This window comes from Drosophila rhopaloa, unplaced genomic scaffold (genome assembly GCF_018152115.1).
Source record: "Drosophila rhopaloa isolate 14029-0021.01 unplaced genomic scaffold, ASM1815211v1 contig_115, whole genome shotgun sequence".
In the NCBI taxonomy this organism is placed as follows: Eukaryota; Metazoa; Arthropoda; class Insecta; order Diptera; family Drosophilidae; genus Drosophila; species Drosophila rhopaloa.
In genome coordinates, this window is record NW_025334990.1 from 4,204,923 (window position 1) to 4,228,115 (window position 23,193).

Here is a 23,193-nt window from a genome sequence, read left to right on the forward strand (position 1 = left end):
AACAATGTACTTATAAAACCTTAAATTAGCGTTGTGTAGTTTTTAAAGCTTATACAGTTTTCGCTGACGTTGGGTAATTCACTTAAAGGAATGATCGAATTTCTTGTATTAAGCAGATGAGGCGGATTGGTTTTGTTGTATTTGTGCACTCGATAAAAACTAAACTAGTCATTACTTTGGGATATTTAAGGCATTGTTTTAAAATTGATTAATTACTAAAGCAATCCATGAAAAGACTTTAATTTTTTTTTAGATTTCATACTTAAAAGCATTGTTTTTTCCTTACTTTGCGACTTGTAAATATTCTGACCGCGAGGGTAGCTGCTAGAAATATATGTATATGGTATAGAAGACTTGTTCTGTCAGCTGTCCATCAATGGTTCCGATCGAAACTGATCCAATTCGAGTTGAATAAACCCAACCACAACGCCACCGAAAGCGAGAGGCACCGGTACCTGAACTCTATAATCCGACCACTCAGATCTAATGCCGCTGAAATCGCACAAGGTTGTACTTGTACGCCGACGAATGTAGATATATAGCCGGTCCAACGCATTCCTATTTCGGTTTCGCTTTCGAAGTCGGTTTAAACTTGGCACCTGTTGCGGTCAGAGCAACACTCGCCTACACTGTCGAACATAGTTCGGATTGGAACGAATCGAAAATGGTTTGTGGCCGAAAGTGCTCGTTCTTTTGCCTGTTCATGAGCTCCTGGGCCTTCCTGATGCTGAATATCCTGGGCATTTGCTTCTATCTCCGGTCGCTGGTGCTGCTGATGGATCTACCCCTGCCGCTAATATTCCACGATCCGGAGGACTTCAAGGCAAAGGCGGAGGAGGCCTACCAAACGGTGGCCATCCGATGCTTCGTCACGGCCATCGTCTTTCTGGGATTCGTATTCATCTCGATTATCGCCATCCGGCAGGACAACAAGAAGAGGAAGCGACTCTACAAACGGGCCCACCGTCGTTGAACTGTTTTTCCTGCACGATTGCCTGCTAAATAAACTGTATATTTTCATGGTTCCAATTGCATTGCACCCACTCGACGACTGCGTCCACCCACTTGTTGAGCCAGATGGGAACCAGTTTGTTGACCGCATTCTGCGATTAGCCTTAGCTTCTTTATCTACCAGCCACTTTTCGTGTCTGCCCGACTGTCCACTCTTTATTATGCATTCGTCTCGACCAACCGATTTTTGACAGCGCACGTGACACCTTCTCCGAGGTGTGTTCTCTGCTGGGCATCATAAATTTCCGTGAAATTCTCGTTCCGAAACATGCTAATGGGGTGTGGGTTCGGGGTCTTCGGATGGCCCCCATTCTGGCCATTCTGGGGCTATGTTATTCTAATCGGCCGAGCTTTTGTGTCTTACACGAAAACCGTTGTGTAAAGTATCGTACACGATTTTTCCTAGTTGTACATTTGTGTATCTCGCTTGTTATCACCAGCCAAGTGCAGTCTACTAAAAACTGGCTCACTGCATTTTTGGGGGAATTCGGGAAAACTGTTTTCAGTACTTGGAATATGCTCTGATATATGTACCTTAAAGAACAGAACCTGAAAACCTTAAATACCATGCAGAAGCTGGGATTGATTTCTATGGCCTGATAGCTAGATCAAGTAGTCTTTCATCTATCCATTAGATAAGCCTAAAAAATACTGACATTTTTTTATGGATTGTTGGTCATTTTGTAAACTTTTTTAAACGTAATTTTCTGTACATGGAGGTTCTCAAAATTCTATAATAGAGACGAACTTCTGAGCTTAAATATTGATGTACCAATCACCGTAAGATATCTGGGAAGGCATAATTTTAATACGATTACCTTAACTTTATGTGGCCAAGAAGAATTAAAGAAATCATTGCTGAACCTAGCAGCATTTGACTTAGACATCGCTTTGAATTTTAAGTTCGTCACTGGGAAAAATTTTATATTTTAGTAGTCTAACACTTGGTTAAGGAAATCACCGTTTCCCAAGACCACTAAGGTCTAAAAGGATTCGCGGACAGTGACGAGTAAGAAACATGTCCCGATTTTTAATAACGGCCAAAGAGCGCCTTCAAAGAGGATGTGAGTAACAGTTGTGGCTTATAAGTTCGCCTAAAACCACCATGAACCCCCTCCCCGCAGTGCGCTTTGGCCAGATGTTGATCCACAACACTGGACCACAGCAAATGGCGGCCAAGAAGCCAACTCCACCGCCTCCCAAGGTCGCGAAGGCCACTGAACCACCGCCCAAGTCCTCCAAACCGCCGAAGTGTCCTGGGGGCGAGAAGGCTAATAAGCGGAAGCCGGGCTTCTTTGCCAGCGGAGGACAACACGCCGTGCTCAGCGATTGCCCAAAGCCAGAGGGCGACTTCATGAGGGCCTGGTCGGCCAAGAACAGTCGCTATAATCTCATCCTCATCTCTGGCGTCCTGGCGGCAGGAGGATCTCTGGGTTTTGCCTTGTCTTCAGGTAGGAATATTGGAGTTATACCTAATATCGTATCGAACTACTTCGATTCTGTATCGATATTATCAGGTTGTATTAACCGGGATCTGAAAATGCGTTTGGCAATAATACTGATTGTAATTCTCATTGGATTAAATTTTGCCACTTTTAATCGATATCATCAGGTTTTATAAACGAACAATGCGATTGCCAAAACATCCTTTATATTTTCCATTCATTCAATTAAAAATGGAAATGCCATTACCATATCTTAGAAAATAGTTTTCTATTTGTTCAAAATATCGTGAAATATAGTGATATTATTTATAACTTTGGTGTCCAAAATGCATTTTAAAAGCTACGAAATATTCGATATGATATCAATGTCTTCCTCGATCGTTGTTTATATACACCACAATAACCTCAGGTATCCTGGGTCTGAATTGGACCATACCCGAGTATCCCTACACCGAGGACGAAATGGAAGACTTCGAGATCGAGGAGGAGCGCCGGCGGGAGGAGAAGGAGGCGCGTGAGGAGCGCCACCAGGACGCAGTGGAGGCCAGGGAGCTGGGCATTCGGCGTCGGCGGGCCAAGGAGGCCATGGAACGGGAGGTGGACCTGATGCAGCGGGACATGGAGGGCGGCATCAGCGATGCCGAGCTGGATGAGCTGCAGCGACTGGCCGCCGATCGCGAGGCCTTCGAGCTGTGGGAGAAGGACGAACTGAAGCGGCTCGAGGAGCAGGAGAAGGAGCGCGAGAAGATCCGCAAGGAGAAGGCCAAGGTCAGGGCCGAAAGGCAAAAGGAGCGCGACCGCAAGCAGAAGGAGAAGGAGGCGCAGGAGGAGAAGGAGGAGGCCGAGCGCCAGAAAGCCCGCGATAAGGCGCGCAAGGAACGCGAAAAGACCGAGAAGGAGAAGCAAAAAGAGAAGGAGAAGGCCGAGAAGGAGGCCGAAAAGGCCAGAAAGGCAGCCGGGTACTAAGTCATCCCAACCAAGTTCAACTTTCTTTGCCGGCAATTACAACACAACAGCTATGAAAATGTGCTAGGTCTACAAAACATCGGGCAAATACATTGGACACCTAAAGAATATAGCCCCAAAACACTGGAAATACTGTTTATTAAATTAACAAAATTGGTTGCTGTTGGCCTGAGATATTCATTAAACATTTCTCTGATTTTATAAGTAAGGATATGATTCTTGTGTAGAAGATTTTTTAGGTATCAACAAAATGTTTTGTTCTAACGATGGGCAAAGAATTTTTTTATGAAGTGTTTTATTCAAGTCTGCTTTATTATGTTAAACATGTAAAATATTAGCTTTCATACGCCAAGCTTTATAAAAAACCAGAACCAAGAATGTATAATTGATTGAAATGAAAATCAATAAGTGTAACTCATTCCAATATTGATTAAAATTTGAAATATATAATTATTTTTTCCTTAAATGCTAGTTGAGTTAAACCAGACCTTAGACAGACAAGTTTTGATTGGAGAAGCTGTGCCCAACCCATATCGATGAAGTTGCCTAATTATATATCTCGGTCCTGCCACTTTATCGACTGCTTAGCTCGCCACATGCAGCCATTTCCATCGCAATTAAGCCAGCGCTCTGTTTTCGGCTCAAATGAGGTGCACCTAGAAAATGCAGGTCCAAAGCCTGGCTTTAGAATGTTGAGTGCTCCGAACATAGAGCATGCTTTTAGAGTCGTATCGGGTAGTCAGTGAGCCGTAGAGGAAATGGCTCATTGCATGTAATCAAAGGCAGCGAAATTGTATCTAGCAGATAGCACAGAGTGGGCCCCAGTGCGAATTCAATTGTGGCTTCAATTACGCATTAAATAGCGCTCCACTGTTCGCATAACAACGAGCACTTGTTGTTCGTCCCAATAAAGTAATGTTCTTTCTTCGATTCGCCTCGCTTTGGTGTGGTGGCAGGCCCCCTAATCTATTTAATGAAAATTTGCTACCGATAGATAGATAGATGATTTCCCCGGATGGCCAACCTCAGCAGATGTATCTGCATTTGTATCTGCTGTGCTAAGTGTGTCGGCTTGTGCGCACATAATGAATCACAATCGTCGTCAGTTAAGCCCGGCTTATCATTAATCAAATTAGCTGCAGCAACATCAGCAGCAGCAACTACAACAAAACACTTGCTTGTCTGCCACCGAGTTGCTGTTGCAGTTGCATCTAGCAACTTGCAACTTGCATCTAGCAATGCGGCACAGTGGGTCGCATGTGGCCAGATCGTCAGCGTAATTAACCATTACCATGAGTGCCGCGATTGTGCCATAAATGAGCAATAGCCGAGAGCCTATCAAATGGAGTAGAACAATCAATTAGCTGGCAGGGCGAAGAAAAGTCTGGTTCAATCGGGTTCACTGACCTTCAAAAAAGATCTGGACTCAGCGTGTATCCTATTCGATTTTGGATGGCTTCTCAAATGCGTTTTGGGGTCTAATTGTATTCTTAAACATGTTATTGGAACTCTAAGGCTGGTTGGTTTTTAATGGGCAATTCTAATAGTAGAACATACATTTAAACTGGTAATAAAACCATAATAAAAGCACACACTTCTTAATAGTTTCTTGATCTATCTAGATAGTTTCTTAATCCTAATGTTGATAGCGAACTATCATTTATAGAAAGTCCCCTTATTTCCTACTGGAACTCTACGGTGCCAACAAATGGGAACAATTTAAGATTTACTGTTGTATTTTTTTGGGCTGTTCTACAGGTGAACCTAAGCTTTCATTTAAAATAAACCCTTTATAAAATTACATACGAGTCAAACATTGTTTATAAAACTTCCTTTAAGTTAAGAGACAATATCAAAATAGTTCTTAATCATAATACATCTATTATTTCAAAGTAGATTTCATATTTTTTCAAGCGATTGGAAGTAAAATCGAAGTTACGAATTGCACTTGGATACTTTTAGCATAGATTATAAAATTTAAATTAAAAAGTATTTAAATTTTCAAGATACCCCAACCAACCACTGAATTCCGACCCACAAGTCACTTGATTTCCCAGTGACCACTGTACAGTGCCCACACATGGCCAGCCCGCTGAAGCTAGCTAATTTATCACTGGCATTCACGCTTCGGTATGCTCTATTCCACCTATATCCATATCCACATCAGACCCCTCCCATCGTCCATTTCTGACTGCGAGTGACATTATTACTGTCACACTGTGTCGTCCGATGCAGCTCCTCTGCCTTTTATAATGCATTTATGCTGCAATTTGTTTGAATTAGCGGCTCGCGGGTCCAAGACTTGCCGTGGATTGGAGTGGATCGTATGGGGCGAGTTTGGGGCAGGAGAAGAGTGCTGCGGAGGTGGAGTGTCACCGGTTTAGTGGTTTATTTGGGGCGTGTATCTATGTATCCATGCCCGTTCCCCAGCAAGTATCTTATGCAAGCATGGCTCGAAAAAAAAGAGAGCGAGAGATTGGTCTAAAGTAAAAGTAGCTGCATTTACCCAGTTGCAACACCGCCAGTTGAAAGCTTCCGGGCCGGGGCGTTGCCCATGGAAATGTGATGCAGCAGCAGCTTAAGTCCCGAGAAATTCCAAACTAACTGGAACACATTGTCATGAAAATCCCCTCGAATTTCCATCTACTCTGCTTAAAAACAATGCATTTATCTTAGATTTATCAAAGCAAATATGCGTTTACAACTGACTTTATGAGTTTACACTCTTTTTTAGATCGTGTCTTATCGGGTTTTACATGTAAATATTTGCATCGGTGGCTGGTATTTGGTTTCGAGATAAGTTCTGCATTTACAAAGCATTTACAATCTTTTGATTCTGGGACTCCCTTTTATTTGTGGTACTGATGGTAAAGAACAAGATGATATTTATTCTACAAAGAAAAGAATACTTAAAAACTGTATGCCAGATATTTGTGCCTGCTCATTATTAAATATGAATCAGAGTTTATTATGCTGGGTTCTTTGTGGTTTTTCCCCTGTTTGAATTCTCCTAGAAGGCATTTTCCGTTCATTGACTGGCAACTTTCCCCGCCAAAACAAATTGAAACTCTCACTTGATAAGCGTTACAGTAATTAAGCAAATTGGCCAACTGGCCACTTGGCCGCTTTGCCTTTTCGGGGCCTTTTGAACAAATCGAATCGCCGGTAATCGAAGCTGGAGAATTGAGAGTCGAGAATCGAGAATGGAGAAGCGAGAAGCGAGAACTGCGAGCGTGCCAAGCGGCGTTTTGTATCTGGATTGAGGTCTTGCCACAGTTAGCCGAGCAAAGCGCAGTTATAACAATTCTCCATAGCCGTCTCGGCCACAGTGGGTCAATTCTCCATGCTCCACTCTCGGCAATCAATTGGTGGGACTTGTTCTAGGCCTTCTCCACTCCGATATGCAATGCACGTAGCCTGACTCACTCGTTTCCCCATTCGTACTCATATTCGTAATCATTGTAATGAGCCATTTCTCTAGTTACTTTCCTCGTCCGGCGTATGGGGCAGGGTTTTTAATTAATTTTCCATTGACCAAGCCTGACAGCTGAGCCTCAGTTTTTCTGCTGCCAGCATTTCATATTAATTCTCATTTTTTTTCGGGCTCCATTTCGGGGTTTTCGGATCCGCCTCTTGTGTGTGGCCTCCGGTTTCGGCTGCCTTCTGTCCAGATACTCCAGCTTATTTGTTGTGTGGCCATCGTCAAATTTCGCATTGAAACGCGAGACAGTGGAGCCAAAGCCTTGGGAATGGGTTTGAAAATTCTTGAGATGCTTAAGAGAATGAGGGTTTTGTAACATTAAGAAAGCATGTCATATAATTGTTGGATAAGTATTTTAAATAGAGAAAATTTCATCGTTAGATTACTCTTTTCTGAAGTTTCACAATTCAGTTTTTATTTAATTCTTTAAATTTTATTTGCTTTATGGATCTTACATTTGTTATTTCCTTTTCTATTTAATATAATTTAAAAATTACTTAAGGTTCTATTTTGGCCTTTAGAACCGATGGAATCAGTTTGCAAAATAATTAACTATTTCTAAAAAGGGATATTTTAAGGATCTATTAAAAATAATGTAAAATGTTATTTTCGTCAACTAAACATGTTAATTCCTTATTAAATTTGCACTTTTCAAACTGAATACCTTAAAATTGTGGATTTTATAATGGTTTTTAGGTGATGCTTTTCAGTTTTTGCAACTGGGCTCCACTGTGCATGTCCTGCAACTGAGCTTTGTTATAAATTAAATTATTTTTCATGTGCATATGTCTCTCCCATATTTATGTACCTATATGCTGTACAGATATCGTTACACTAAATTGTTATGTCGGCCTCCCGAAGGAAGAAGCCCGAACATCAAAAATGGAAGAGAGGGCGTAAGCGATTTGTCTTTTGGTTAATTTTTTGTCGGCCCCTTAAGTCAAAATACCGCTAAGGCCACCGCCTTCGATCCTGTTTTTTTTTCTTTCATTTTTCAGCTTGCGGAATCTCGGGTAATAAAGTAATTAAAGCCTTGACACTGTTCAATATTTCATATCTCGTCTGGCGGACGGGAGATTAATTGAGATTGGGGCGGAGTACCGGCCATGCGGCTATTACGTACTGTTTTGCATTTAATTGCACATAATTGATAAACCAAAAACGTATTAATTTTCACTCAATTTCATTTGGCAAATGCAGCACGAAAATTGGTTTTGTTCAGACCAGCGAAAGCAAACCAAAAGCGAGAGACTGAGGTAATGAGTGCAATAAAAACCATTTGTTGATGACTTTTAAATATATGCAATTTGTTGTTACTTTTTTAAGTCCAAGTCTTGCTACTTCTTCATCTTTTTATCTTTTCTTTATTTTTTTTCTTTTGTTAACTGTAAAACGTTTTACTTTCGCGCGCGTTTTAATTGCCGCCTGCTGCTTCTGATGAAGATAATGATGATGATGATCTGCCGAATGCGCAGCGCAAGAAATGTTTGGCAACATTTGTTGGCCACGTTAATGTGGTCCCCATAAAAAGCGTGTGAACCCGCGGTTAACGTGTCGAACCAGACAATGAGCGACACTTGGCGACACTTTTTCCTGGCCTTCGCTTTTCCCCGGTGCAAGTCGATTGGGGCGTTTTTCTGGCCAAAGGTGAACGCGGTTTTCCTCCGCCATTTCCATTTTCTTTAATCGTTTCCGTTGAAAGTACTTGGGTGAGTTTGTCAAATGGCAAGACGCCTTTCTTTGGCATTAGAGCAAACCCCCAATTTAAAAAACAGGACAGATCAGACTACAAAAAGACAACACAATTATATTTTGTGGAAAGTTATACGTAAATTATTTAAATGATATACTAATTTAGAGTTTTTAATAACTGTGTGGTTTATATTGCATATTCTGGCAAAATAAAGTTTTTTAACAGGTTTTTACTCATATTCCAGTTTAGTAATTAATTAGTTTTATGTTACAAGTGGGTTTCAGTAGTTTTTCAATTTTACTTTTTCGCCATAAGCATTCCACCTGAACTCATTTTCCACCGAACGCAATCCAATTTTCATTTTAACCCATTTTAACACCCTCTTTTTCCGCGCCACAAGCTTTTTTCCACTTGCATTTTCCGCCAAACGCCGCTGGGCATCAACAAGTGGCTGATCCACAAATTAATCTCACATTTAATTGCTATGCTCGACCACTTCGCAAGAGGCAATTGCAGTTGCAGTTGCAATGGCAATTGGCAACTTGCGACTGTCAGCAGCTTGAAGAAATCCAGCAAAAAATGTTAATTTCAATCCGCGGGTAAAAGTCGCCTCGATTCAGTTGCATAGTGGACACAATGGACAATGGACAGTGGACAGTGGACAGCTACTGTTATTTTGTTTGTCAGGAAAATTGGGTCAGCACAAAGAGAGCCGGGGGAAGACTGGCCAAGAATGATGACTAAGAAATGTGTTAATGATAGCGAGTGGCATAATTAGCCAGAAATATTTCTCGTTGGTAAAACGAAAACGTTCGCTGTCGCATGCCACACAAAATGGTCGCATTTTTTGGCCAGCTGGCAACTGAAACAGGAAATTGCGTGAATATTTGCTGCAACGTTGAAAATAGTTGGCCGTACATTAATTCGTAACCTTTTGCATAATTTGTGTTAACCTTCGGCAGGTGAACGTGAGCAAAAATAAAATACGTAAAGTAAAACTATTTATTTCCTTTTTTTCCGCCATTTTTTTAAAATTCTGGCATTCGTAATAAATTGCATACAAGAATTTGATCGCCTGTTTTGTTGATATTTTATATTGCTAACTGTTTATTTTAAACAAAATATCTTGCTTATATAAATTTGTTTATGTATTTATATTACAATTTTAAAATTTATTAATTTAAATGGAAGTTAATAAATTATATTATGTATATATATATATCAAGTGAGTTTCGTACTTAAATGCAGCCAACAATAAAGTTTTTTAACTTTCAAACTTAATTGAAAATCAAAAACTAGACAACAAATTTCATTTTCGCTTTAAATTTATGTATGTGGTATTTCGTTCAGACGTTTTAAACTTTTTCCCCAAAAACATTTCGTTTCATTTATTGCTTTCCAGCTCATTTTTACCCCGGGGAAATAGAATTTCCAGTTTTGTTATTTAAATATCTGAATAAATTATTCAGAGTCGAACGGCGGCAGCAAAAACCCATTCAAAAATCATCAACAAATTAATGTCAAAATAATAACAAATTAACTGCTTCGGTTGCTGGGGCTGCCACAAGAAATATGACAGTTTACAAACGGTACAAAAATATGCCCCACAGCAGCGGCAATAAACATTAGCTTGGCTTAGATGACGTTGACAATTTCCAAGGCGTCAACTTGTCAGACTTGGACAGCTCATAAGGAAATTTGTCTGCAGCTTGAAAATGGTAGTTGGTGTTGGTCGTAATGTTAACGGTTAATTAGTTAATACTGGTGGGGTCAAAATACTGCACTTAACCCTAGGAGGTACACGGAAAAAATATCTATTGTACATTAATTATCTTTAAAATCTTGGTCTAAGGTCATTTAAATGTTTTAAATCAAAAGGGAAGCAAACACATTTAATGTCATCTTTTGGGATCTTAAGCGGAAAATTTTATAAATATTGCTATATTTGTTATAATAGGGTTTAACATATGTCTGCATTTTAAACTGAACATTTTTTTATATTTTTAATTTTCCAATTTATAATATTCTATTCCAATTATGTGCTTTTGTTGAGTGTAAGAATAAGAATTATGTTACTTTGTTTGTTTCTTCACCTGTTTGCCCACGCGTCTCTCTGTCATGATAAATGATTGAATAAACAAGAACTCTCATATATATTAAGCCAAAGGCAATATGCAGGTAGAACATCATTAAACCCTGTCGTCCCGACTTTAATTGATATTTTTATGTGAAGAAGATTTATGGAAAGCTTGCAATCGCTTTGGATAACTTATATTTTCAGGGGATTTTGTTTGGCTGTTTAATGGTCTGGCTTCAACAAACTCAACACCTAACCAGCTTCCGCTGCACTTAGACTTCCTCCTCCTCTTTCGAACATTAAAGAGTCGGATATATGTATAGGAAAGATCAGACAAAGTCGACTTCAACGGAAGTACATTCACGACTCGCGTTGGTTCGCATAATCAAAGACCCGCGGACAAAGTGTAAAGACCCTTTAGAATTTTATGCTTGAGTCATCCATCGACAGCAACTTTGGCGGCTTTGGCTTTGGCTATGTGTTTTGTGTAGTGTTTATTATACCCTTGCAGAGGGTATTATAATTTTGGTCAAAAGTGTGCAACGCAGTGAAGGAGACGTCTCCGACCCTATAAAGTATATATATTCTTGATCAGGATCACCTCCTGAGTTGATATAGCCATGTCCGTCTGTCCGTCTGTCCGTCTGTCCGTCTGTCTGTCCGTCTGTCCGTCTGTCCGTCTGTCCGTCTGTCTGTTTCTACGCAAACTAGTCTCTCAGTTTTAAAGCTATCGAATTGAAACTTTGCACACACCCTTCTTTCCTTTGCACGCAGTATATAAGTCGGAACGGCCGGGATCGGCCGACTATATCCTATAGCTGCCATATAACTGATTGATCGGAAATGCCATAACTTTCGTGTTTGTAAAGTTAGGAAGTTGAGATTTTCTATGGGTTTTATATTTGGCCAATCAATCCGACTCACCAAATTTCATAAGGATCGGCCGACTATATCCTATAGCTGCCATATAACTGATTGATCGGAAATGCCATAACTTTCGTGTTTGTAAAGTTAGGAAGTTGAGATTTTCTATGGGTTTTATATTTGGCCAATCAATCCGACTCACCAAATTTCATAAGGATCGGCCGACTATATCCTATAGCTGCCATATAACTGATTGATCGGAAATGCCATAACATTGGTGTTTGTAAATTTAGAAAGTTGGGATTTTCTATGGGTTTTATTTTTGGCCAATTAATCCGACCTACCAAATTTCAAAAGGATCGGCCGACTATATCTTATAGCTGCCATATAACTGAACGATTGGAAATGTCATAACTTTGGTGTTCTTAAAGTTAGGAAGTTGGGATTTTTTATGAGTATTAAGAATGCATTATATGAATAATTTTGGAGAATATAAGTTACAGAGTATTCTGCAAGGGTATATCAACTTCGGCTCCGCCCGAAGTTAGCTTTCCTTTCTTGTTTTTTATTTTCATTTTTTGTTTGGGCCTTGCTTCCGTTTTCAAACGCAGAACAACCGCTACGGCGGTCAAAACTATTAACAAATCCAAAGCTACAACCTGTCGTCGGCGTTTCTCTATGGCAAGTGCACAATCAGCAGCAGCAATTGCAATTGCAGTGGCAACAACGACACAACAGCAACATTTCCGCTGCTTTTGCCCAAAAAAGGCATTGAACAATTATTATTGAGTGTGAGTGGAAAGCAAAAGCAACAAGTGCAATATACTTAAATTGCGCCCACTAATAACCCACTGGCTGGGTAAGAGGGACAGCAGTAGTTGTGGCCACAACTTAGTGGCAACTTCTTCGTTTTTATTTGCCAACACGAAAGGCAAAGACCGGTCAACTGTGGCAGCCACAGAGCTTGAAAATTGTCAACACAGCCAGCCACTTGCCACACAACTTTGACTACAACTCCCCAGAGTTTTGGGGAGTGGGGCACGGAGGGGCAAAGAGACATCCAGCTGCGTAGACAGAGCTCAGACATTGCCCAAGTTGCCTCGTCGTTTTGCACTTTTCCAAAAACATCAATAGACCAGTCTTAAAGTCGAAGTGTGTCTACGCTTTCTTGACATGAAAATGATTGGGAAATAAAAACACTAAACTTCAGAAATGAGGAAATATACAAAACGTTTATACCCCCGCAAATAAAAAGTTATTGATAGACCTGTCTTTCACTCCAAAAGTCTGTCTTCATATTTTCAATTAAGGCTTTGATCAGTAATGACTTTTGTGACTTTTTATTGATCAATAACCGACTATCAATACATTTTTATTTGCAAACAGTCGGGTGTATAAATGTAGTAATAAATGGCTTTGGTCGACTATAAGCTTAATTTTCACATTTCAGCTTTAATAAGTTTTACAATAAAGGTAAAAGTTCAAATGTACATATAATAAAAGTAATAAAACTGATCACTTTTAAATTAAAGTTTTTTTATATAAAAAGAAAAATGATTTGAACGTTAAAAAATAAACATTTGGTTTATTATCATACTAAAAATAAGACTTTGGCCTAGAAGGCCATGATAAACGAACAATTAAAGCTTGAAGAGAAAGGTTCATGTTAAGATAAAAACTACCAATGTTTAAGACAACGTTAAAAAAGTTCTATGAATGCTGAATTCTAAGTTGAGTTGTCTATTTTGTATGTGGAAAGTGGATAGGTTGTCAAAACAAACCATTGATAATATTAAGTGTATTTAGTTGGAGTTAGAGTTGCATATCGGGGGTATGAAGTAACCAACCAAATGACAAAGTTCTTATACCGATTTCTCCTATTCGATTCTCTATCATAATCTTTAGCTAGCTTTGCAGTTTGGTTGCTTCTTTTTTTTTGGCATGCGCCGCGTGAAAAACGAAATGAAAAGTTGTTGCTGTTGTGTCGATGTCGATGCTGCGATGTTGCTGCTGTTGGTGTTGCTGCTGTTGCTGCTGTTGTTGCTGTTGCAGTGGTCAGTTGCCGGCGTATCTTTTGGCCACCCGAAGGCTGCAGACCCAGCGAAATATAGACACACACTCCCAAACACATTTGAAAATGGAAAGTCGTCGTCTGGTTGTCGTTTGCAGTTTTGTTTTGGGGGTTTCGTTTGGGGTTTCTTTTTCTATTTTTTGTTTTTCGGTTTTAGTTGTTATTTTTTTTTGTTTTTGGCTGGGCTGCAACCGGTTGCATTAGTGCAACAGCAACAGAAACATTAGCACATGCAACAAATTTTTCGTATTATTTTTATTAGATTTTGATTTATTGTTTGTGTGGATTGCTGCGGCCTATCCGCTAATTGGAATTGCCCAAGTCGGAAAATGTGGTAACTGCAGTGCAGGAATTCTCGGCGAGAAACGAGAAATCTCGCCATCTCCTTGAGGAGGAAAGCGAAAGTTAGAGGCTGCTTTAAATTTGAAATTGAAATTTCTTGTTTCTCGGTTTATGGCCGAGGAAAAGCAAAAGCCGCGACTGGCGACTTGAGAGCCGATTCGAGCCAAGTGCACGTTTAGTTTGGGCCATAAACTGTGCGCTGCCATTATGAGCTAACTCCGCCAGGGCGGCGGAGAGGTTTCTTTTCGCACTCGCCGGGTTATATAAGGTTGCGGTTCGGCAAAACCTTACCGAACGTCATTAAAATTGCAAATTTCTTTCCGTCTTTATCTGCCTGTGTGGATAATGGGACCAGAAACTAATAAGCAGGTGCCGAATGGCTACAGCAATACGTATCTGCGGCAACGGCCCAAAGATATCCCATTGTTACAGCCAGATAAACCTTAGAGCAAACCGTCTATTTTCTTGGGGTTCTGCGTGTCAACGCTTTTCAGAACCGAGTTCATAAATAAAACATCAGCTTAAATTAGTGGCTGGCCCTGGCCGTCTATCGGTTGATATTTGTATGGAAACAAAACCATAAATTGGATTGATTTATAATCACATACAATATTTATATTATACTCCTCCTAGACAAAAGTCTTCATCCAAAACTACCGTTTCATTGCCGATGCGAGCTATTTATATCTGCCTTTAAATCTGCCTTTATATCTGCCTTTATATCTATTTGATAGCCATCTCGAAATCAATTTTGCAGCTAATAATGGGGTTTTGGGATTAACAATATTTCAAAGATATGTTAATGGAAAGAATTTTGAAGTTCTAATATATTCTCTACTTTTTACAGTTCATAAGCAATTAACAATTAAATCGCTTTAAGTGTTGCTCTCATTTTAAAGTCTTTCCAAATTTGGAAAGATTTTCAGTGCGCAGAGATTACTTTCTTCAGTCCATTTAACCATAAAGATCCCATTTCTGGTGCATCCCACGATAATCTCAATGAGTTTAAAATTTCACCCGCTTCAATTTCAATTTCAGACCGTAATCAAATTTTTTGGCCACTGCCCACTCAAAAACACACGCACAACAAGTTAGCGAGTTTATCAATTAACATTTGAATTACATTATTTACGGGCAAAATATTTCACTCTTTCATTGCCGTTAAGTGTTTATAACTTTCACTGCATCGACGCTGTCTCATCTCTCAATAGAAAACATTAATTAAAGCATTAAATGCACATAATTAACGCAGTCGCAGATGCTGCCTCTTCTTTCTCTCTGTTATATATGGCTATATATATATATCTTTCTCTCCGTTTTTGCCCAACAGTTGCACATTCGTATGTTTGAGATTTTAATGATTTTCCTTTGTTTTGTGTGTTTTTCGCAATGTTTTCGCATGGGAAATGATTGGAGTGCAGTGGAAAAACTGGGCAAGTTGGTGGGGAAAAGCAGCGTCATTGAGGAAAAGACGTCAAGTGGAGTTAACCTTGAGTTTTCCGGGGTAATAAATTAAACTGTTTTGAGTGTGGGCCGTTTTCAGTTGCGGTAAGCATAATTTCTTTTCTTCATATGCGGAAGACACAATCGAATGAGAAGGAAGTGAAACAATCTTGGATACGGCTGAGGCTTCTGAAGTATAACCGCAGATGGTTAAGAAAGCTATTCACATTAGTGCCATTTTAATGATAATACAACAAGCTTTTGGCACAAAGACCACAAAAACCACTGATTGAGATGGAAAACAATCCTAATAAATCCCCCCATAGACAAAAGTTCATTATCTCTGACCGTATCGGAGTTAATTTCATGCCAACCTTATGTAAACGAAGCCAAAGCCAAGCGAAAACAAAATACAAACCAAAATTGTATCGGAAGCTTCACCCAAATAAACTGGAGTTTTACAGTTAAATCAAGATGGGCAAAAACGCGGCATGTGTGTCAAATACGTTTAAAATGTAAAAATCCATACAACGAAAATGAACAGAAATCCAACGAAATATTTTTACAAAAAGTAAACGAGAAATGCAAAATAAAACCGAATAAAATTAAAAATGTTTGCCTTGCAAACCGGTTGGAGCATAATAATCATATCAGAACCGGTTGGATTTAAGAACTGTTCAAAATGAACTGTAGTCAGACCCAGAATCAAATCACCACAGGTTTTTGCCTTAGGTTGTAATATGCCCAACCTTTTGGCAATTAATTTTACAATTTAAACCAAGATAATTTAATTTAAAGTAGTGTCAAAACGGATCACAGCCTAATTTCAATTTAATTTGATTGGAGATCTTGATTGAGATCTGCGGGAGAGACAAGCGTGAAGCATGCAAAATTGCCGCGACTGTGTAATATTTATAATAAACAACTCAACGCTTTTGGCCACAAAAAAGCGGTCGAAAAACAGATTGCCAAAGTTATTGCCTGTCAGGCCAAGTGACGGCTGCCCAATCCCGTTTCGGGTTTTCTCGCTTCGTTTCATTTTTTTTGGGACTTCTCGGTGCCCGCTGATTATTGAAAAGAACTCTTCCGGAATCGCGAGGGGAGAATTACTTTCGCAGTAGATAAGCCATCGGGGTGCTAATCACAAGCTGCCTTCAACGGGTCCCCAGGCCATTGATTTATTGCCAGATTTCAAGTTAACACTTTTTTGCCGATCCCAAATTGAGTTATTTATTCCTGGACCGAACGGTCACGTACTGAGTATAGGCAGCAGCAACAGGTTGCACGTTGCACGTTGCTGTTGCAGTTTCAGTTGCAGTTGCACTTGCAGCTTAGATTTATATTCGTAGATTTTGGCAGTCGTGTTAATGAAGTTTGCTGATTTATGTGCCTTTGGGGCTGTCGCCAGTGTCTTTGCCGCTGCCCACAGGAAGTGGGCTTCGAAAATCGATTTGGAAAATCTAATTGGAGTCTCCTTTTCTTGCAGATTCTGGACAGCTCACTTCTAACACCGGAGTCATCACTGGAAACCCATTAAGTGGTAAGTGCTAACTCATAAAAATATTTAACAACTCGAGGTATTTGTCGAACAACAAAACTGCCCAAATAAACGTTTCTGTTTAGGGTCGATGATCATTAGTCTGGTCAATAGATTGGCACCCAAAAAAATTCAAAAATATCACAATAAAACCCCGATAGATCAACATTCATGCTCCAGTTATGAGCGTTTTGTTCAAGATCTTTATGCACCTTTCCACCACAACAAACCGATCAGTTTTAATTCTGCTGCGTTTTATGGTTTTGCTTAACTGCACAACCAGTTTGGGTTTTCTTAATCAAAACTTCGGAGAAACCTTCACGAATGACAAAAATGTCAAACATTTTGTTGCAGGGAAAAGTGAAAATCTGAGAAAATAAAATTGTACAAACGCAAAAAGAAAATTACTGAAATTGTGGTTTATTTTCCCTAGCAATTCATGCATGAAAATGGGTGCCAAAGTGAAACTGAAACTGGCTTTTTGTTTTGCTTCAGTAACGTTTGCGATCATGCCTTTAATGGGTTATAAAATGAGGATTTTAAGGGCCGAGTTCCAAGGATCTTGGCGGTGTTTTTGTAAGGAATAAATCATTCGCAAATTTGGGCATTTATTTCTTTACCCGAACCGTTTTTGTCTCTTATTTTTTCTTAGTCATATATTTAAGACTTTGCTTTTTATGGTTTTGGCTTTTAAAGCCAAAAGAAAAGTGATTCACGAGGTTTTTGGGTCAAGTTTATTGTTTTCTGTTGGTTTACTCTTACCCCAATCTCATGAATCACTTGCATCCAAAAACTGAACTCATTTGCCACAACTATGTAGTGCGGCTCATTAGCGATGTTTAATTAGATATTTATCTCTGGCCTGCAGCCAAACTTCGCACATCCATCGTCTTTATTTCGGGGTTCTCTGAGTTTCGCACTTCAATATCAGTTTCCATTATTGTGTCAACACAATTCAAAGCAAATTGCCAATTGTTGTTAGATTGTCGGTTTTGCTAATTCCCAAAGAAAACAAACTGAATTATTTATCGAAGGCAAGTCTTTTGAGCTAACAAAAGGCTGGTAAACAGTGCTCCGAAGTTCATAAATAATTTGTTACAGTTTCTGCGACTTATTTTTGGGTCTCCCTGCTTTGTTTTGGTCTCGAACAAAAATAAGCCTTTTGAAAGCATTGAAATTTATAGATTCCCCAGTCACAAGCTTTCAATTTTCTGGCCAGCAACGATTCTTGATTGAGAGCTATGAAAGGAATGCCTTATTCACTGGGTTCTATAGTTGGTTCTTTTCCAGTTGAGCGACTTTCCCATACAATGGCTGGGGAAAGAGGAGGCAGAATACTTTCTAAATGCACAAATCACGGTAGTGGGTAAAGAATTCAACGCCATAGAATAAACATTTCGGGCTCCAAAACGCCTAAATAGGCCTTAATTAACAATTTATGTGCAGTGGCAGCAGCAGCAGCAAAAGCAGCAACAACAGCATCAACTTGATGCATCATCCTCGGCATCGGCAGGGGTTTTATCTCCATCGGAGTCTGTAATCTGCTGGCTACTGTGCGTTGTCACAGCCAGCTCCTGAGGCCTCTTTTCTGCCCAGTCATCCTTAATTATTATGATTATCGATGTTTTATGCTCTATAATTGCCGTTGGCAGTCGCCAGTTGGCAGTGACTTGGTCTTTTTGGGGCGTCGCCCGGACCAGCCCCCAAAATTGCCGTCTTCTTTGCTCCTGCCCTCTCGCTTTGATCTCCATTCTGGCCTTTACCTAATTGATATAATTCTCCAGTTTAACTTTGGCTTACTTTGTTGCATGCTTGACGTTTTACTCGTCAAGTTCGTGTCCTAAGTCTTTTGTTTTGGCCGTCAACCGCCGCTGGTTCTACATAAATTACGCCAACTTAATGATTATCTCTTAGTTGGTTAACCAAGTGTCAGCCTAACACAAGACAAACACATATATCCGCACAGAGTGAAAGACCAAAACACCGGCAAACTGGCAGCCGACATTGGGCGAAGATAAGCTCGGTTTTGACACAGATGCTGCACAGTGGAGTCATAAACTATTTAACTATTTTAATAAGTTGGTTTAACAGCTTTAAAAAAAATATTTAAATAATTTTATAAAGTTGTAAAGTAGCTGAGGCTTTTAAATCTTTAAAGTTAACCCATTTTCTTTTAATTTATAAAGTTTAGTTTTTCATGATTTATAATCCGTGCAAGTACCACATTCACTCACTTTAAAGTCACTGTGAGCCAGTTTGTAAGCTGGCAGCTCTATCCGGACCACGTCCATCCATCTGTCCGGAATGTCCAGGGCGGGCGTGCATTAAAATTTATTATATAAGCCAACAGAGTCGCCGTTGCAGTCGCAGTCGCAGCTTCATCTGCCGCCGTCGCTGCCGTTGCAATCTTTTAAAAATCTCGCGTACTCATCAACAACATTTCAAAGTGTACGTACATCAAAGTGGACTAGCCCCTGACTTCCCTGCCTAACAGTTGTACATGGAAGGTGTATCGCATAAAATCACAAAAAGCTATCTAAACAGGAAACCCAACAGCAACAGCAACGGCAGTAGCAGCAACATCAACCGCAGCAGCAACAGCAGCAGCAACAACAATGTCGTTGTTGGCGGCGTCGAGTAAATTAAAACAAAACGTTGTCGTCGTCTCCTCCTCCTAAAGAGTTCCTCGGGCCTTGCGACTGATCCTGCCCCCCATCCAGCCCCTGGATACCTGTTGTTTAGATGTTCTACTACTGCTGCTGCTGCTGCTACTGGGTTGCTCCTCCTGGCTGTCTGACTATGTCTGCTACTGTCTGCTGTTTTGTTGCCTTAACACTTTGCACAAATATTATTATGTATTATGCTTTTTCGCCATGTTGCTGTGCTTGCTGCGGGGTGGTAGCCACAACTTTGATGGATTGCACGTCTGTCGTGAAGAACTCAACTTCAACTTCGACTTCAAACTTGGCTGAGTGAAATGGCAGCCACTTTTTTTATTTTCGTTAGCTGGGCGTGAGCAGTAGCAGCAGCAGCAACAACACGCAGCAGACACGACAGCAACATCAAGAGTAACTGAATTTGAAGGTCAGATACAAGTTGGTTTTTTGGGAAAGTCTTGCCGGAGCCGAAAACGTTGTTTATTAGCATCAAATTTTGGAAGCTCTGATGTGGGACGAAAAAAAGAGATACTTGAATGTCTGGGCGCACTTTATGTAAGAGATTTATCTAGCAGTTGCATGAAGTTGGGATAGAGAATGCATTTGAGTAGGAATGGCATCCTACATCTATGCATCCATATTGTATAGATTATCGACTTATACCAGATGTTCGGAATTTACTTGATTAATATAGAAGTAATTTAAGAAAATAGTGAAAAATTATTCAATTATTTTTGTTTTAATATATAAAGATTTTTTAGGATCTTTAATTCTCTCAAATTTTAATGCTGCTGAAAGTATCAGTCTCTTTTATTTAATAATATAAGCGTCTTTTTCGACATATTTTCAAGATTTATATTGTTATATTTTGTATGCTCTTTTAAACTAAAAATGTTGTCTGTTTATAAAAAGAAGTAATTTATATTTTACCGCGCGGAAATAAATCATAATCTAACATATTTGTTGATTAACAATTTCGGTTTTTCCCTGTTCACATTCATCTCTGATTGTTGGTATTTCTTTTTTGGGACTACTCATTTGAGTTTTGCCCCCACTCAAGTGCAATGCCAGATCAAACAAATATTTTGGTGGCACGCAATTCCCCCTTCTCCGACGCCTCTGCATTTCGACTAGGGCGCGTCGGATCCATAGGCCCAAAAATGAAAAAAATGACTAAAGATGGGGCCAGTGATGAATTCGACATTGGAGTGCCAATCAAGGGAAAAGTTAGGCTCATAAATCGACACGAAAATATTGAGTAAGTCGGGCATGATTTCTCGATTTACAGGGGAAGAGCCAAGGCCCTCGATTGATTAGTCACGCCTCTTAGAATTCCAGCGGCTGGAGCTGCAGCTGCACATCCCAAGTGCTTAGCTAAGCGGTGCCAAAGAGCTGAGCAAACAGAACTCAAATTCAAATCGGAATCCAAGGCGGCAATTAAGCGGCCAAACGAGTCTAACAATGAAAACTGCGGCCATAAAACAGCATGTGTGCATATATGCAAACAGCGAAACTGCAAAGGAATCTGAACCACAAAAGCAACAGGTGCGCAGCTGGGGATCAACAGCAGCAGTGAGAGCAACAAGTTTACCATAATCACAATAATTTTCAACTCAACTGGACACAAGTGGCACAAACGGAAACAACGAGACCAGACCAAACCTCAGTATGTGCCGGAGAATGTGCCATAAAACGAGAGAATGGGTACGGATCGAAGCCTCAAATTGTTGATGGACGATGGACAGAAGAACCGAACTGAGAACGAATAACGATTGCACAGGCAAATCCAAAGCGATTGCTGCCACTAATGATGGTTTAGTATCCACAAAATGCTTCAAGCTAGACCGAGAATTATCTTCATTTGGATTTTGCCTGGCCTTACTTTCTCCGATGAATGTTCTTTCAGGCGGAAAGATTGTAAAACAGAATTATATGATTTCTTTTACCGCAGATTTGCATTGCTAAGGAACCATAATATTTTTAGAGATATACGAGTATCTAACTCTTTTATTTGTTTTTTAAGAAATCGTAAATTGTGTTGGAAACATATTGATGGCTTTGCATATTCAGGCATTATTTGTTGTGTACTATTTTCTTAAAGAAATTACAGTATTTTTTTTAACTATTTCTTACTTTATCATCCAATATTTGTTTTGCTAAAAGCTACCCTATGCGATATTTAAAATCCTTTAAGATCTTTTTAATAACTTTTTAACTATTATGAGTTGGAGCTCGTAGCTTTTATTTATTCTTTCCAGGAAAAGCTTCTCTATTTTACACAGAGAACCCATCAAAATGCATTATGATTACAGAAAAAAGAATAACTTCGTTTGCTACCTTGTCAAATATTGTTTTTTTGTCAGCTTTTCTCTGTGAGATCCCTGTCCTACTAAAATAATACGATTCTGTGGAATTTCACCCAATCTCTAGATCAGTATCGATCCATGGCCAGGCTTTCGTTCTCGTTAAGACATTCCGTATCTTTCAGGTCGGCTTCTTTTCACTTCTGGCCATTGTGCAAATTACAAAGCCATGTCCAGGTGATTGACATGCCACGTAACGGGGCAAGAGCCAAGGAAGAGCCCGGCTGCCTCACATTATAAAGCCATAAAAATAACACCTTCAGCTGCAACAACGGTCGAAGACAAAGTGGCATTGGCATCCATCACTGGGAAACGTTTTTCGGAGGGGGCCACACGCAGCGATCGACAAGATGCGACGACAAAAAAGCCAAACTAATTACATGCCAAGTAATTTTAATACCCACAGAAAGAAGCTGCCCAGTGCAATGAGCACTCGCACACCAGCAACATCAATGCGAGGAGCAACATCAACGCGAGGAGCAACAAACACGTAATGTGGCAAACAGAAAAAAGCAAAGCAACAAAAAGTGGTGCAAGTAAACAGCATGAGGGCCAATGGACTCACAGCAGCAGTCGCATCATCATCACAACCAAGTCAGTGGCTGCTGTAAATGGCCAACAACTCGGGCTTGACCCATGGCAAACATCTGCTTCGGCTGTTGCTGCTGGCTGCTCTGATGTTGCTGTTGATGTTGTTGATGTTGCTGCTGTGTTTGGGTGTGGAACAGGAAGTTTGCTTCGCTCGCTTTGATATGTAAATTGTGCCAAATCAATGCTCTGAGCCTGAGTCTGCCCGCCTGCCTCTCAGCCTTGCTGCCCAATGTGGTAATTAAAATCGCTGGCCAGCAAAAAAAAAAAGAGTAAGCTGAAACAATACTCGACGGCATTAGTATGCAACTCTCACTCGGAGACAGCAGCAACTGCTGGCCATATAAGCGGACTGAAAAGAAAGGCCAACGTTCAGTGCTCAACAAAACAATTTACCAAGTTTGGCCTAAACGGGCAGTGACAGTCCGGCGACAACAACAATTGCAACTGTTACGGCAGCAACATCCTCATAGCGAGCATAGCAACACGTGCGTTTGCCTTTTGCAACTGCAGCAACATCAACATCGAGATCTGCTTGGCCACACTCAAAAAAAATATTGGTGTTATTATTAAATTAAAAGTTTTCCATGGTTAAGAAAATTGGAAAAATTTTTTATCATAAAATATAGATTATATACGTGTAAATAAGAATTAA

General features: G+C 40.0%; 3 protein-coding genes across 4 annotated transcripts in view; all 3 read left to right on the plus strand.

Moving 5' to 3' along the window:
- The window catches only part of LOC108041690 (serine-rich adhesin for platelets), a 46,233-nt gene that overhangs the window by 1,599 nt on the left and 21,441 nt on the right, over nucleotides 1–23,193 (plus strand). For both annotated transcript variants that reach the window (XM_044456498.1, XM_044456499.1), the window contains exon 3: nucleotides 16,880–16,933. The gene's annotated coding sequence lies outside the window, so the exon portion shown is untranslated. The remainder of the gene's footprint in view (nucleotides 1–16,879; nucleotides 16,934–23,193) is intronic.
- On the plus strand, nucleotides 190–1,574 carry LOC108052665 (ribonuclease kappa). The gene has a single exon (XM_017135108.2). The coding sequence runs from the start codon at nucleotides 665–667 to the stop codon at nucleotides 971–973; it is 309 nt and encodes a 102-aa protein (XP_016990597.1). The 5' UTR covers nucleotides 190–664; the 3' UTR covers nucleotides 974–1,574.
- LOC108052664 (histone-lysine N-methyltransferase, H3 lysine-79 specific) lies at nucleotides 1,684–3,552 on the plus strand. The gene is made up of 3 exons (XM_017135107.2): nucleotides 1,684–2,075; nucleotides 2,136–2,462; nucleotides 2,866–3,552. The coding sequence occupies exons 1-3, from the start codon at nucleotides 2,030–2,032 to the stop codon at nucleotides 3,420–3,422; spliced, it is 930 nt and encodes a 309-aa protein (XP_016990596.1). The 5' UTR covers nucleotides 1,684–2,029; the 3' UTR covers nucleotides 3,423–3,552.

What these genes read in the sequence shown, in the direction of transcription:
- LOC108052665 (XM_017135108.2), top strand. Translation starts at nt 665, where the DNA reads ATGGTTTGTGGCCGAAAGTGCTCGTTCTTTTGCCTGTTCATGAGCTCC.
- LOC108052664 (XM_017135107.2), top strand. Translation starts at nt 2,030, where the DNA reads ATGTCCCGATTTTTAATAACGGCCAAAGAGCGCCTTCAAAGAGGAT. An exon ending in AGAGCGCCTTCAAAGAGGAT is followed by an intron (nt 2,076 to 2,135) that starts GTGAGTAACAGT and finishes CCCTCCCCGCAG; the next exon opens with TGCGCTTTGGCCAGATGTTG. An exon ending in GGGTTTTGCCTTGTCTTCAG is followed by an intron (nt 2,463 to 2,865) that starts GTAGGAATATTG and finishes CAATAACCTCAG; the next exon opens with GTATCCTGGGTCTGAATTGG.